The sequence below is a fragment of the Dasypus novemcinctus genome, chromosome 4, assembly GCF_030445035.2.
Source record: "Dasypus novemcinctus isolate mDasNov1 chromosome 4, mDasNov1.1.hap2, whole genome shotgun sequence".
NCBI classification, from domain to species: domain Eukaryota; kingdom Metazoa; phylum Chordata; class Mammalia; order Cingulata; family Dasypodidae; genus Dasypus; species Dasypus novemcinctus.
In genome coordinates, this window is record NC_080676.1 from 162,949,257 (window position 1) to 162,964,191 (window position 14,935).

At 57.3% G+C, this 14,935-nt stretch overlaps 1 protein-coding gene across 3 annotated transcripts in view; it reads right to left on the reverse strand.

Moving 5' to 3' along the window:
• Positions 1 to 3,489: 3,489 nt before the first annotated feature.
• Positions 3,490 to 14,935, reverse strand: part of TMPRSS2 (transmembrane serine protease 2) — a 35,675-nt gene continuing 24,229 nt past the window's right edge. For 2 of the 3 annotated variants that reach the window (XM_058296268.2, XM_058296269.2), the window contains exons 8-14: positions 13,852 to 13,895; positions 12,263 to 12,434; positions 10,078 to 10,253; positions 8,933 to 9,028; positions 6,848 to 6,990; positions 6,190 to 6,342; positions 3,490 to 4,941 (exon numbers count right to left, since the gene is read on the reverse strand). In XM_058296268.2, coding sequence (XP_058152251.1) covers positions 4,930 to 4,941; positions 6,190 to 6,342; positions 6,848 to 6,990; positions 8,933 to 9,028; positions 10,078 to 10,253; positions 12,263 to 12,434; positions 13,852 to 13,895 — 796 coding nt within the window. In that variant the 3' untranslated portion in view covers positions 3,490 to 4,929. The remainder of the gene's footprint in view (positions 4,942 to 6,189; positions 6,343 to 6,847; positions 6,991 to 8,932; positions 9,029 to 10,077; positions 10,254 to 12,262; positions 12,435 to 13,851; positions 13,896 to 14,935) is intronic. The other variant, XM_058296270.2, reaches the window with a different exon arrangement.

A 14,935-nucleotide genomic window follows, 5' to 3' on the forward strand; every position in this document is an offset into this window, starting at 1 on the left:
GGCAGGCAAAGGTAAAGCAATAAAACAGAGTGCAAACCAAACGGCACCCACAGCCCCCATCGCGTGCCAGCCAAGCGTCCCCCTGGTGTCAGCCCCCATCGCGTGCCGGCCAAGCATCCCCCTGGTGTCATCCTTGGGTCCCTGGCAGGTCGTTAAAATAGTAAAGGTCCAAGTCCAAAGGCAGTTTGCCCAAGAGGACTTGACGGGCAAATGCCCTGGCTGGAGGAGAGCTCTGTAAGATAAGACAGAAGCTGGACGCTGAATCGAGCTGGAGGAGAGCTGCCCGGGTGCCAGGGTCTGCCTTAGCCCCACCCCCCGGGACCCAGGGCTCTGAATGCTGCTGAGGCCCTGAGGGGCGTGGACAGGACACTGAGCGCTGGGCCGGGGGGAGCGGGCAGGAGGGCGCCTGACCCCAGGCTCCTGGGGCAGAGTTAAAGGCTCACGAATGCTGGGGCCTTGGAAGGAGAAGGCGTAGGGATTGGGGGTTTGTGCTGGGCCCTGCAAAGACGAGGCCCAGCCCATGAAGTCTTCCCTTCTCAGGAGACCCCTTCCACGGCCTCAGCAGGGAACGGGAGGTGAACCCCACCTGAGATGTCCAGAAATGGAATGGCTGCCCCCAGAGCGGCCAGGCAGGGAGGGGTCTAGCCACACCGCCCCCTGCCTCCCCGCCCCTGTCTCCTTTGACCCTGGGGACAATCTGGGAATTTATTTCTAAGAGAGGGGTCCGGGAGAGCCCTTGAGATTTGACAAGTGCAAATCCATGCCCGCTGTTGGGCGGCACCTTTGTGCGACTCAACCAGAGTAGGTCAGTTTGCCTCGTGCTTAAAGGAAAGGCCACAGCAGCATAGACTTGTGTGTGCAAGAAGGCACATCTGGGCGGCAGGTGGCGCAGATGTTCCTGACTCGGTACTGGGTGTGTGTCCCTTAGTGGATCCGGCCCAGGTGCTCTCCCTCCCGCTGTCTGGTGAGCTGTCCAGGGGGCAGCACTGACCCCTGTGGGCCTGCAGTTGCCACCTGGTGGTTGGGCTGCTGGTGCCACCTACTGGCTGGCCTGAGGAACTTCTCCATTACAGGCAGGCACGGTGCTGGGCTGTCCCCACAACCCTCCCCCGTGCCCTACCCCCCTCCCCTCCACCCCAGCTCTCGAGAGGCAGAAGCAATACCGGAACCTGCGTCTCTGGGCTCTGCTGTGTGCTCTGTCACAGTGGCTTAGAGTTCCAACTGCATATGCAGAATAGACTAAAATAACAATATCTCCTTATGGGACCCAACGCCAGGCTGGTCTGAGGCTCTGTGACCCTGAAAGAGTTGGGCTGAGTCTGGAGCAGAATGAGTAGAAGAGCTGGGTAGATTTGAAGGGGTTGAGATATAAAGCCTCAGTTTTCCAAAACACAGGGCCTGGCATGCTGCTGGTGCTTAATGTATGCTGTGGGAGTTAGGGCTGCTTGGCACGAACACTTGTTTAAATGACTTTCTGGATTCATGAATATATTCTAAAAGCCCTTAACATCTGCCTTTATTACTGTCCTTGGGCAAAAAACAGACAAAAACCAGTGAACCAAAACCAGCCAGCCAACCAACTAATCAGTCAACCAGGCAGCCAACCAGCTAGTCAGCAAGCAAGCAAGCCAGTCACTCAGCCAACCAACCAGCCAGCCAGCCAGCCAAGACGCCAAGCAACCAATCAACCAATGAACTAGTCAGTCAGCCAACCAATCAACTAACCAAACAACCAACCAGCCAGCCAAAAAGCCAACCAACCAGTCAACCAACCAGCCAACCAGCCAGCCAAAAAGCCAACAAATCAACTAGTCAGCCAGCCAACCAATCAACAAACCAACCACCAACCAACCAACCAACTAGCCAGCCAGCCAAAAAGCTGACTAACCAATCAACCAATGAACTAGACAGTCAGCCAAACTAATCAACTAACCAACCAATCAACCAGTCACGCAGCCAAAAAGCCAACCAACCAATCAACCAACTAGTCAGCCAGAAACAGTCTCTGGACATCCTTTCTTGTTTTTGAGAAAGGGAATGCTCTCTCAGTGGCAAATCCTCTACAAGGTAGCCATAAAAGAAACAAAAAGGGACACTGGCCTTGGCTTGCAGTTTGTCAGGCCCCACTTTATTTTTCCTCCACGGGGAAAAAATAACCAACAGTCCAGCTAGCTCAGTGGACTTTCAGGTAGTTACAAGATCAGTCTCTTTCACCACAGTAAGGTGGATGGCTCTAGCAAACACCCAGGTGCAAACACTGGCATTTGTTCATTTTACACGGTAGTCATTTGCTACACTGTTTTTTTCACGTTACTTTAGAAACAGCATATATTCCAAAACTAGTCTTAAAACATGGGGTACACCACAAAAGTGAGCTATGATCTGAGCCATGTCATCTTAGGATACCACCACCCGTGTGCCTGAAGCAGTGAAGTGCTGTGGCCGTGCGCTGCAAGACTGAACTCCAGCCGGGGATTTGCCTGGTTCTTTACAGAGCCGGGCTCTCAGGTGACAGCCAGCTTTGGCCAGTGGGAAAAGGCTCTGAAATTGGAGCTAAATCAGGTAAGCCATGGGAGAACCAGAAAGAGCTGGGAACAGAGCAAGAACCCGGGGGTTGAATTCCAGGTGGGACCAAACCCTTTACTCCAGCGAGAGGGTCAAGGGGAGCTGTTTCCTACACTGGGACCCCCTGCTCACCCAGCTGCAAGGAGGCACCAAAGGATCGTCACAAATTACCCACCTGCGGTAACACTTGGGTTTTCTTTAATTAGTGTTTGGGGGTTAATTTAATTAAGCAACTCAACTTATGTACTTTAGGAATTCTTAAATATAAAAATGCATTTCCCTAGACTTCTCTTAGTTTTCTGTCTAGATCTTTTCAGAGAAATCAGCCTCATCCCAAAGTGTGAGCGTTTCCCATGGTAATTCCCATGGCCCAAATAACTGGAAATAATGTGACCTGACTTGCTCGGGGGACATTTTAGGGATATTTGGGTATTATTGTCAGACACAAAAACATGGGCTCTTTTTTTCATGTCTCACAATTTTTTCCCATACTTTTGACACATTTTGATATACTGGAGAAACACTCTTTGAAGCAGCAGCTCCACCACCCTTAGGGGGGCATCAGGAAGACAGCTTTAGGGGATGCGATGCTGGACTCCGTTTGGACAGGCTGGATCTGAGGATACGTGGGACCTGGGCAGAAAGGTCTAGAAAAGAGCTGGTTCTCTGGGCTGAAGCCTCGAGAGGTGGGAGCTGTAGAAGATGCCCATTCCAGAGTCATGCTCGGGCCAACTCCAGCAGGACCAGGCTGTGGAGGGACCGGAGCCACCAGGGGGTCTGCCCAGCACCCTTTACCCCAGCTGTGGCCTCTTCCCGGCACCCTCACCCTCACTCCGGCCACACGGCAACCCCACGACATCACTGCCCTACGAGGAAATGCAGGTGTTCTGCTCCCCGCGCAAACACCCAAGACTCAGTCAATACTTGGAAAACAAAATCGTATAATTTATTTGCATGGTATTTCACAATGGAATCTCACAGTTTAAAAAACATACAAAACAGAAGACAAATAGTCGGTCACATAAATAAAAAGCCCTAAAGAGGAAACACGTGTCCACCCTGGTGACATTTCTTAAAATCTGGCCTGGGGAGCTGGCACCTGACGGCACGGTGTGCTTGAAAAGTCCCTGGGAATGTGGCTCCTGCCAGAGGAAGGTGGAGTGGAAGCATCGTGTGGGTGGAACTGTCACGACCTTCCATTTCGAGGTGAAACCCGAGCGGGGGAACCCCGTGTTTAATTCTTGAACACCAGAGTCCCTGCAGAGGTAGCGGGACCCCGGGAAAGCAGTGCTCCCATCAAAGCGTCGCCGTTTCCCGCTTGGCAACTGCACAGTGGCCTTTCCCACCACGGGCCCTCGGGGGTCCAACGGATCTCTCTCTTTCTTGTCACAAGCACAGGTGGCTCTCTTGGGCACTTGCATCTTGAAACAAAACGTGGCTCAAAGGCCTCACCGCTCACCCTTTGCCAGGGTGACATTCCAAAGAGCCACGGGGAGGCGAGCTATTTCCACGCAGCCGGAGCCAAGCCTCCAAATGAGGTAGTAACAGGCACAATCACTGCATGGAACGAGTGGGTCCTCAACCAGGCGCCCCCCACCGCCCAGGGGCCCTTGGCCGCCACGCCGCTGGCGTGAAGAAGGTCCCCGTGGCACCTGGACGCGGCCCAGGCGTGCGGGCGGTCTCCTAGGAGCTGGGAGAGGCCAGGGGAGGAGGCTGCCTTCCCATCCTCCGCGCCTCCCTACGCGACACGCAGGCCATGGGCTGGTGGCCGCAACTGCCCAGTGTGAGCAGTTTCTGCAGTGGCCGCCCCTGCTCCCAGGGCTCCATCCACACTCTCACCCCTAGAAGTGGAAAAAGGTTTGAGACGCCCTGATAAGTGATGGATGTCATCGCCCACGGGGGTCTTTCTGTCCAGCCTCCGTCGGGAGCGGCTAAGAAGGCCCTGAGAGATGACCGGCAGGCACCGGAGGGGAGGGGCCCACGGGGCACGCCCGGGCCCGCTGGCGTGGCCGGGTCTCTCTGCATCTCAAGCTGTCCAGCAGCTGGGAGTCACTGTCTCCAAGTGTGTCAGAAGGAAGGACCCAACGGGGCAGCCTCCCCTGCCGCTCACCGGCCCTGCCACGGGCCTGGCACCCCCTTTGGACAAGGGGCCGGGGTCAGCCAAGCCACAACAGGCCAGCCGGCCTGGGGGCTGCAACCGTGGCCCGCACGGACCCGCGGGAAGGGCCAAAGTCGGAGAAGTACACGATTTAATAAAAATGAAAGGACCTTTGAATTATTTCCTAGAAATACATAATGCACGGGGAACGCACAGTCTGCCCCTTCACTTTCTTGGAGTGGTTTCAAGGACACAGGACGTCTGGATTAGCTGTTGGCCTGTTCAGAAAGGAGAAAAGAAACCGATGTTATTTTCTTAAAACAAGAGATAGAAAAAAGGTTTTTTCCTCCCTAGATTGACTGAGACCTTTATAAACCAAATAAGCAAGCTTGGTAGAAGGGATATTGTTTTTATAACATGGAGGTCAAGGGTGGGGAAGGCGCCCGAGGGAGGGCACAGCTTGTGCCAGGTGAGGAGGTGACAAAGGAGAAAGGGGCATCCTGGGAATCAAGATACTCAGCAGCGCCTTTTTCTGCAAAAACCAAGCCCTACTTGGGCACTGAATTCCATCAACCAGCCGCGAGGCCTCGCTGTCCACTCGGCTGCCTCCCGCCTTTGCCAAGTGGCCTGCAGCCCCTAAACCGCCGTGCCCTCTCGCCCCCATCCTGGGCAGCCCGCCCCCGGCCCGGCTACCCACTGCCAGAACGCCTTGCCCTCCCATGCCACCAGCCCTGGCAGGAAAGCTGGGCTGTCCGTTTCCCAGCTGGCTGTGCTCCCCAGGGACCGGCCCTCAGCCACGGCGACACAGGACAGTGCCTGGCGTGCCTGTCACATGGCCGACATCTACACGGATGGCCGGGGCGGGCTGCCCGCAGGGACCTAGGAGCCTGCGCCCTCTGGTTTATTTGAGGAAGACACAGGCCCTGGGGGGCTGTGTCCCTGGCTCTGCCCCTCCCTCAATAGACCGGGCAGCTTTGGTGACTTGGAGGGGGCAAGAGAGAGTTTTGTCCCTCCCCTGCAGCCCAGCCCCGGAAGAGACAGAGCTCTGAAAGGTCCCGAGGCTCCTGCGATGGACAGTGACCTGGTTCCCCCTTAAGAAAGGGGCAGTGCCCAAAGAGAGGCCCTGCCAGCTGTGTGGGCCAGGGTCCCGGAGGAGCCCTGGGGGTCTTCCCTTCCTCACCCTAAACCTCGGGGGCCACTGGGGCCCAGCCAAGAGCCCCCGGGAGGGACCAGTCACGGTGCAGCAGCTGATTTGCTGCGCTCAGTTCTGAGCAACCGCTAAATTGGGATTCGCCACCAAGACCCCTGCCCGGCCAGCTCCAGACATGGAAAGCCGAGCCTCAGACAATCCCATCCAAGCACCAGATGCAAATGGTCAACAGCGGATGGGGGCGACAAGAGAGCGATGCTGGTGCAGGCGCGGCAAAGCCCCCGGCGGCCGGTGGCCAGGCAGCAGGGCCGCACTCCTGGGCACGTGGACTGCGACCAGCCAGCCGGCGAACTCCAGCAGGAGGCAGGCAGCTTACCCTCATTTGCTGGTAAATCCAGTCTGTGAATACTGTCACGTTCCCATACACGCCGGGTCTGTTTGGCTTGGCACAGCCTGACCCCCAACTTGTATCCCCAATCAGCCACCAGACGCGGCTCTTCAGCGTGACCAGAGGGCCTCCACTGTCACCCTGGGGGGACAACCACAGAGAGCAGAGTTGCCCCACTGCCTGCCACGCACCGCTGACCACGGGCTCCGCCTGAGCCACGCGCGAGCGCTTCACGTCTCCGCAAGAGCCGCGCTCCTCCCAGGAGCAAGTTAGGACACACGTGGCCGCCGAGCGGCAGTGCACAGTGATCCATTTTAGCCGGTGTCAGCTCACAGTTGCTAAATAAATCGCCGTTCATACTTCAATAGTCAAAGTACTCGTTTCTGTTCCGGGACACTTTTACCAAACCAGAGCTTCTCCGGAGGAAGCAGCGGCAGACGTTTGTTGGCCATACTTGCTCCCACCCCCCCAGGGTGCTTTCACCCCGTCAGGGGCCACCACTCCCCACGGCTGGTCCCCCATCCCAGCTGGGGTTCCAGCGGCCCCAGGAAAACTCTGCCTCTCGCGGGGCCCCCGCATGTTCCCGTCGGATCCGCAGGGGCCAAGCAAGGCCGAAAGGGAAACTAAGGCAGCCGAGACCAGTCACCTGGCAGGAATCGACGTCGCCCTGCAGATAGCCGGCGCAGATCATGGCGGGCGTGATGAGGTTGTTGTAGACGGATCTGCTGTTACACCTCCAGGGCTCGATCAGGTGCACCAGGGCGGCGTTCAGCACCTCCGACGTTTTACCTGAGGATGAGGGAGGGACATCAGGGAGAGCGGGCGACCCTCGTCCACAATGTCCACAGACACTCTGTGCGTCCCCAGGCCCCTCCCCGCCATCCGCACACCCTGACCCCGAGCCCTTGCCTGGGGCACCCGAGTTCTCCTTGGAACAGGCTGGGACTGGGCTCATGGCAGCTGTAGAGCTCCGCCTCGAGGAAATGACTTCCCGACACCAGAGCTACGGAACCCCATGTGCATCCTAGAACCACCCTCTTGCATCCACTCAAGGGCTGGGTTCTCAGGATCCACTTCCCCCTCCTTCCCCATGGCTCCCTCTTACCCACTCTTCCTTGGGAATGCACAAGGAGCTTCTGTATTTCCCATATTAAACAAACCTTCCCATCCCACATTCCACTCTCCATCTGTTGCCTCCCTGCACATTACAACTCCTCAAACCACCGTCTCCACTCGCTGTCAGACTTCCTTGCCTCCACGTGGCTACCTCCACTTGCATGTCCACTTGGCACCCCAAAGTTACCATGCTCGCCCAGAAGCCCTCGCCACACGCTCTGCCTCCCCAAACTCTCGCCACCCAGCCTTCCTCATCTTGGGAAATGGCATCGCCACACACCCTGGGGCTCCGATCAAGGGACTCAACGTCTCACTCTCCCTCCCCCATTCAACCCATCAGCAAAGCTCTGCCCCAAATTCAGGGCTGTTCTGCCATCTCTACGCCCGCCATCTTGGTCTGAGCTGCCACCTTGTCCCAGTGGCCCCTCACTGCTGTCCTCCTCCTACTCTTGCCCGCCTCCTTCACTTCCCCACAGCCGCTACACAGCTTGGGGGAAGAGGGGTCATCACTCCCCTGCTTTAAAGCTCCTCACTCAGAATGGAAGCCAGAAGCTTCACCCCATGCCCGGCCTCACTGTCTTTTTGTTCCTTAACTGTTATATCATTCCAGTCTCAGCTCAAATGCCAACTCTTCCAAGAAACTTTCCCTGCCCACCTCTCCAAAGTGAGCAGCCCCCCACTATTTGAAAGTAGCTTTCTCAGTCCTTTGTTTCCCTGTTGTCTGACCACCCACAGCCTCCCCCCCCACTGACAGCCACTGGAGAATGTGGCTTGAGGAAGGCAGAGCCGTTTGTCTTCACTTGTGTACTGCTGCGGTCCCAGCACTTCAGGGGCCCAGCCCATAGCAGGTGATCCCTAAATACTTGTTAAGCAAATAAATGAATGCTTTTTCCTTTCATCTCGGCTATGGGGATGTCCATCCTCAACTACAAGGCTCGGCTGCAGTAGCTTTCTTTAGACCGCCACCCACCCCCACCGTCTCCCTTGACACTTGTTTGAAAGGAGTTGCTCTATGCATGCTCTAGACAGTTTTTGGAAGTAGAAGGCTATAAACAACATGTAAAATAATTCTTTGTACCACCAGTCACTTCCAATCCTCTATAAAAATGAAACTGCCAGGATCCCTTCATTTGAGAAATTTTAGCTGAAATGAATGCAAATTGTACCGGACGGAACCCGAGCAAGCCTATGCCACGAGTCTGCTTCCTTCTCACTACCATTGGTTAACCACTGGTTAACTGCAGCTAACCACTAACTATGGCTTCCAGGCAGAAGGACGAAGCATTGGAGGTCTGCAGTTGATTGTCTCTAGCCCTGCCAATCTAGCTTCATGTTTAGCCGTCCAACAATGGGATGCTAACGTGAAGACACACCTCACACGCACCTGTCCTTTATACCTCAAAAAGCAGTGTGCACACCTTGTTTCACTGCATGTTAGACAGGGCAGGTGTGACTTTCCCCATTCAGCAGTGAAGGAAACTGAGGCACAAAGATGATGATTTGTCAAATTTGTCCAGCCCCTTAGTAGGACCAGGACTAAGAGCCGGACCTCCCACCTCCAAACCCAACACTCCATCCCCTGTGACCTGCGGGTTGCAGGCCCGGGAGGCCTCACCTTTCTCGTAGGTGGCCCCCCACCCGGAGATCCAGCAAGGCTGCATCGGCTCCAGCATCAAGCCTGGGTTGGGTAGACATACTGGCCTTATTTTGTCTATGTGAAGAAGAGAAAGCACCATGAGCCCATTTGGTCTACTGGGGACCTCCAGGCATGGTTTTCACCTAAATTCCCCAGGTAAACATCTCTGCACCTGGCACCACTGCAATCTGGCCCAAGGAAAGTTCTGGATTCCAAAATGTCCTGGCTTTCCCAGTTTCTGTTGCCAGCAGGCAAGACATTTCCCTCTGAAGGCTATGCTGGTTGTAAATGGACTTATTTGCTAGCCATACTTCAGTGCCACCAGGTGGTGGAGGGCATGCAGGTGACAAGGGCAGGAAAGCTGGTGGGCACTTCTGGCTTGAGCCTCGGAGGCCCATGATGGACAGCACACATCACCAGGGATGCATGGACTGTTTTCCTCCTTGAAGGCAAGCCCCTCCTGGGGAGGTACCAGGCTTTGCTTCTTCTGAACCCATTCCGGGCTGGAACATTCCAGACCCTTGGATGGACCAGTACGGGAGCCTAATGAGAAGCTAAGGGAAAGCACATTTAATTTTAATGCTTTAAACTTATTATTTAAAAATATCCCATTTGGCGATTGTATGTGAAAAAAAAAACCCGATTATCTTTACAAATGGAAGACGAGCTCATTCCCGGGGGGCACTGGATAATGTCTAGGGACAGTCTGGGTTGTTCTAATTGGGAGCTGCTACTGGCATTTGATGGGTGGAGGCCAGAGATGCTGCTTGTCCTACAAGGCCGGGTCCCACAACAAAGATCCGCCCAGCCCCAAATGTCAGCAGGGTGGGAAACCCTGCTCTAGACCCCTGCGTCCTCCATGACATGCATCTACTAAATAATCACTCCATACCCGGAGCACGGACGTGGCGGAAGCTGCCTCCCAGGGCACACCGCGTGCACCTTTCCAGCCGATCTGGCGTCTGCTGAGCCCTTTCCAGCTATCGCACCCCCTCCCGCACCCGCCCTGGTTCAACTCGGATTCCTTCCCTCCACTTCGTGGCCCGTGTTCTCCCGCCAGCCAAAGGCTTTGTAAGATCTGATCCCAGCGATGCACGCGCTTGCGTCTGAGCCGAGGGACCCACCATTGAACGTGAGCGGCACCTGCAGCTTCATGAGCGCGATGTCATTGTTCTTGGTCTTGGAATCGTAACTTGGATAAGGGATCACTTTTTCTATTTTGTAGCCTTTTCCATAGTACATGAACGATTGCTGCAAAATCCCCGCAAAGGCCGTCCAGTACCGTGGGTTGGAAAGAGGTCTGGGAAGTCAAAGAGAACGACACTGGGCATGGCCGGAGGACGCACAGCACATCCTCACCTGATGACCTTCAAAAATCACAAGCTGGAGCCAAGAGGCCTGGAGGGGACGTGACTGTCAGAAACCACAGGCACAACCCCCGGGGAAGTGGCTGAGCATCTGCTCCCCTACCTGCCTCCAGAGGTGCTCTTGTAGGACACGTTACCTTGTTTGATAATGTCAAGGTGCATCTGCCAGCACCCCCCACCCCACCCCAGTGTAGAAGAGTTGACAGCAAATTCTAGCCCTTCTGGGGTGTCAGAGGGAACCAATGAGGAGTCACAAAATCCAAGCCCAGCGCCCCACTCGCCCGCAGGTTTCAGCAGGCGGGAGGAGACAGACCACGCCGCGTGGGTCTGCAGCTCATCCTGTAGCTGCGCCTCCAGGCTGTGGCTCCCAGCTTCCCCTCTTCCCAGCTGGTACAAAACCAGGTGGCTTTCTGCCTGCTCACTACCTTCTCCCAGCTCCAGTTCCAACCGGGGCCTCAGCCAGAGCCCCTCCCTCCGGGCAGCTCCCACCTTGCCTCTCCCTCAGCACTCACTGCCCCGTCATACATGTGCACGCACACATGTGCACACGGTCACACACACGCATGCACTCAGTGCACTTATATGCACTCATGTATGCAGGCATACACAGTCACTTGTGCACACTGCTGCATGCATATACACTTATGTGCACACAGTCACAAATGCATGCACATATATGTCCTCATGTATACAGGCATACACAGCCAAACGCATGCACAGTCACGCAACATACACGAACATACATGCACAGCCACACATGCATGTGATCATACATATAATCACACGTGCGTTCGTGTATGTAGCCATAGCCATGCAGTCCTGCATAGTCACATGCACACACTTGTGTGCACACTCATGCACACATGTAAACACACACCTAGTCACACGTGTGCACAGTCACATGCACACACAGACACATATATACACACAGACACACACTCACAAGCGCACTCGTATACACTCACATGTGCACACCCCTTCCTGTGCACTCCCATTCTCTCCGTGTATCCGGGGCTCTTCCGCCTCACCTGGAAGGGGCTGCTCAGGGAGGCCTTTGTCCCTTTGGGTGACAGAGTCCAGCTCCCTGCACTTCTCTCAGCCCTTCCCCCTACAGAACGAGGAGCCCGTGGCTGGGTGACTGGACAGCCTGGCCTGAGGGCAGCCAGGAAAGGTGCTGAGAGCCCGGAGGTCTGGGACCCCTCCTCCCAGGAACTCGTCCTAGAGAGGTGAGTGGCAGGGGGGCAGACTTCCCATGGAGCTGGCCATGGGGCTGGAGCAGGCCTCCCCCAGCAGCCCAGGAGCATGTCAGCACCTACGGCTCAGCCACCCAGACCTACTGAGGGGCCCGGGCGCTGGGGTCCCTGCACTCCCCGGTGGGCAAGGGGCACAGCACGCAAGGAGGAGCATGTCCCTCGGGCTCTGGCATCCTACAGGAATCCTGCTACCTCCGGGCTGACGAAACGGCTGCACTGGCAGCAGGGCCGCCCAAGCAAGCTGGCCGAGCTCAGAGCCCCCAGGACCAAGCGCCGTCGGGTGACAAGTCATGCGGCAAGAGCGCCGTTCACAAGGTAAAGGCGGACGGAGCTCCCGACAAAGGCGGGCCTCCTGGCCAGGCTGACCACAAAGAAGCGTCCGGCAGGGCTGGGGGGTGCCTTCAGCCTCCAGGGGGCGCAGACTTCCCGAGAGGGCGGTGCTCTCCAAGCAGGGTGGGGCAAGCTGGAAGGTGGCAGCAGCCCTGGGCATTTCCCGGCCCCACACCGGACCCCCGGGGCGCAGGCATGCGGGAGACGCTTGTGCCTGTTTGCTCAACAGGTGGCCCCTGCCATATATTTCACACGCATCGGCGCGTCCCCACCGCAAGGTGACGTTTCCAGACAGGGCTGGGGGGTCCGCCCGGGTGGTCCCCGCCCCGCCTCCCAGGGGCCCTCGGGCGGGCACTCACTCTTCCACGCAGTGGGCGGCCGTCACGATCCACTCGGGGGTGATGATGGAGCCCCCGCAGACGTGCACGTCCTGCACGTGCAGGCTGACCTGCCAGGGCCAGTCCCCGGGGCTGGCGTTCGCCCCGCCCACGATGCGGCTCTGCCGGCTGGTCTGGGTGGTGACCCCGCAATCTGAAGCGACAAGCGGGGCCGGCGGGCGGTCATCACGGGGCCGCGTGGGGCCGGTGGCCTCTCACTGCCCTGCACGTGGGGCCCGGCTCTTACAGGGCTGGTTTGGACCTTCCCGGTGTTGGGGGTCGAGCCGGCCCTCCTCTGCCCACCCGGGCACCCCGGGAAGCGCCCCTCAGGCGAGGCGCCCTCCACTTGGCGCTCCCGAGCCTTAGCGAGGGCCTGCGGCAGCCCCTGGGCTCCCCAAAGTCCCGGAGGGGCTGACAGTGCTCACCCGGGCCCCAGGTTCTTGGTCGAAGACCAGCAGCTGGGGCGGGTTGCAGGGGAGTGAGGGGACACCCACCACGCCTCCTGTCCTTCCACCAGAAGGGAGAAGAGGCTTCCTTTAGGAGACGCACAGACACCCTGGAAAGAGCCGGCCCCACTAAAAGGAAGGCCCCTAACGGCCGCGGCGAGGGCGACTCTGGGCGCCCAGAGGCATCAGGGCTAGTTTTACGGGGGGTGGGCCAGATGCAAGTGACAAAGGGAGACCGGGAGGAGGGCACCTCCAGGCCCAGGGACCGCCAGGCCCCCGTGGCCCCGCCCCATCTGCCTCCCCCTTGGTGCCTGGGGAAGCGGGGCCGGGGAGGGGGGGCCTTCTGCGAGCACCCCCCGAGCCACGCAGGCAGGCTGAGGCCGCCCCTGCCTTCCTGACCTCCCCAGGGGCAGGGTGGGGTAATGCACCCCTGGCCCTCAGGGACAAGGAGACCCTGGTTGAGCCTGGCTGCCAGTTTCCCTGGGAGCCACATAGCCCACCTGGGAGTCTGTGGTTTTAACAATTGAACTCGAAAAGTTGAGCTTAGCATAGGACCCCAGGGGAGGGCCAGGGTACTGGGCCACCACGGGGAAGGGAGGCCAGTCCCCACCACGCTGATGGAAGGTCTGGAGATCCGCCGTGCTCCTGATAGAGAAGGGCCCCCCCGAGCCAGCGTGGGGGGGAAACCGGAGAGCCTGTGCCTCGGCTCTGGTCTCTCGCGGGGGGCGCCCGGCGGCCACAGCAGGCCCCGACCCGTGGTCCACCGAAATGCCGCAGCGCGGGCTTCGAGCCGCCTCCAGCATCACCCCTCCCTCTCCATTCCTAGACAAGAGGCGCCCACGGGGACCCCCACTCCAGGGGTGGCACGGAGAGTAAGGCCTGGCGGGTGCCCCGAGACCCCCTGCCACTTCACGGGCCCCAGGCTGACGGCGTCTGACACACAGCGGGATTCAGAAAAGCGGCTTCTCGGGAAGGGTTGGGGCGTGGCCGGAGACAGCCCGACCCCGCGCCCACCCCCTCCGTCTAGCCCCTCTCCCGCTCCCAAAACACACGGGGATCCTTTCCTGAAGGTCCTGAATGCTTCACGCTTAGAAAGGTTAAAAAGGAAAATCACGACGTCCTTACCTATACAGCGTAAAGCAACCACTGTTTTTGAAGAGCAGGCGTCACTGAAAAAGAAAGGGGACATCTGGGTCACTAGAATAAACAAGAAAACACGTGACACTCCAAATACTCAGAAATGAACATTTCTCTCACTGTTCCGTGGCCCGTCTCTGCAGGCGTAGAAGCTTCACCGTGTAAGAATCAAATCAGGTAAGAAAACCTAGAGGGCACGGAGGTGAAGAGCTAAGTTGAAGCTTCTGCCCTTGGCCAAGCTCCTTGACCTTCCTTTGTTTCCGCTTCCCTTCCATAAGATGGGATAATAAGCGCCTCAGCTCCCTGAGCGGGGCTGAGAGCAAGCACTTGTGATGCTATTTTTATCCTTGGATTTTAAAACCATCCCCTTAGTTTTCAAGGAAGCCATTTGGAAACTTCTGGGCTCATATGACTGCTGTATAGCTGTAGTATTGAAAATGACTCAACCAATGGTTTTGCCCAGAAGCAGAAGAAAATTAAGTTTCTCATGGGGGTGGTGAACGTCAGAAGTTACGGGTGAAAAAAGAAATAACCAGTGAAGTCTCTTGTTAGTGAATTTTCCCTGTAATGTGGTAAGAAAGAAAACGAGGCTGGGCTTGGGTGGAACATAAACAATGGCACCTGGACAAGCTGGCTCTGTAGCCGCGATGGATCGCGACCAAACGAAACGAGCCTGATCCATGGCCCTGGCGGGACACACACCCCGTGGCCACTGTCCAAGCCAAGTGACGGCCCCGCAGCCCCAACCTGGCTGCCCGCTGCTCCTTTACCCATCACAGCTTTAGCCTCATTTGTTCCTCCCAGATACTAGACTTAAAATTACTGAGATACCGAATCACAGAACTACCCGTGGTTCCCAGCCCCCAGCCAAGCCCTGCTGCCCACAGGCTCCCCCAGAGCCGCCCATGTGGCCCAGGTCCTGCCACTGGAGCCCTCTAACATCCCCTTGTGGACGTGCCCACGCTGTGCAGCCCTCTTGCCGCCCTGCGTCCATAAATCCAACTCTTCTCGACTACAGGGTCGAGTGGGGTACACTGGCTGGACGGCACCGACGATGCCAGGAAGAGAAAGG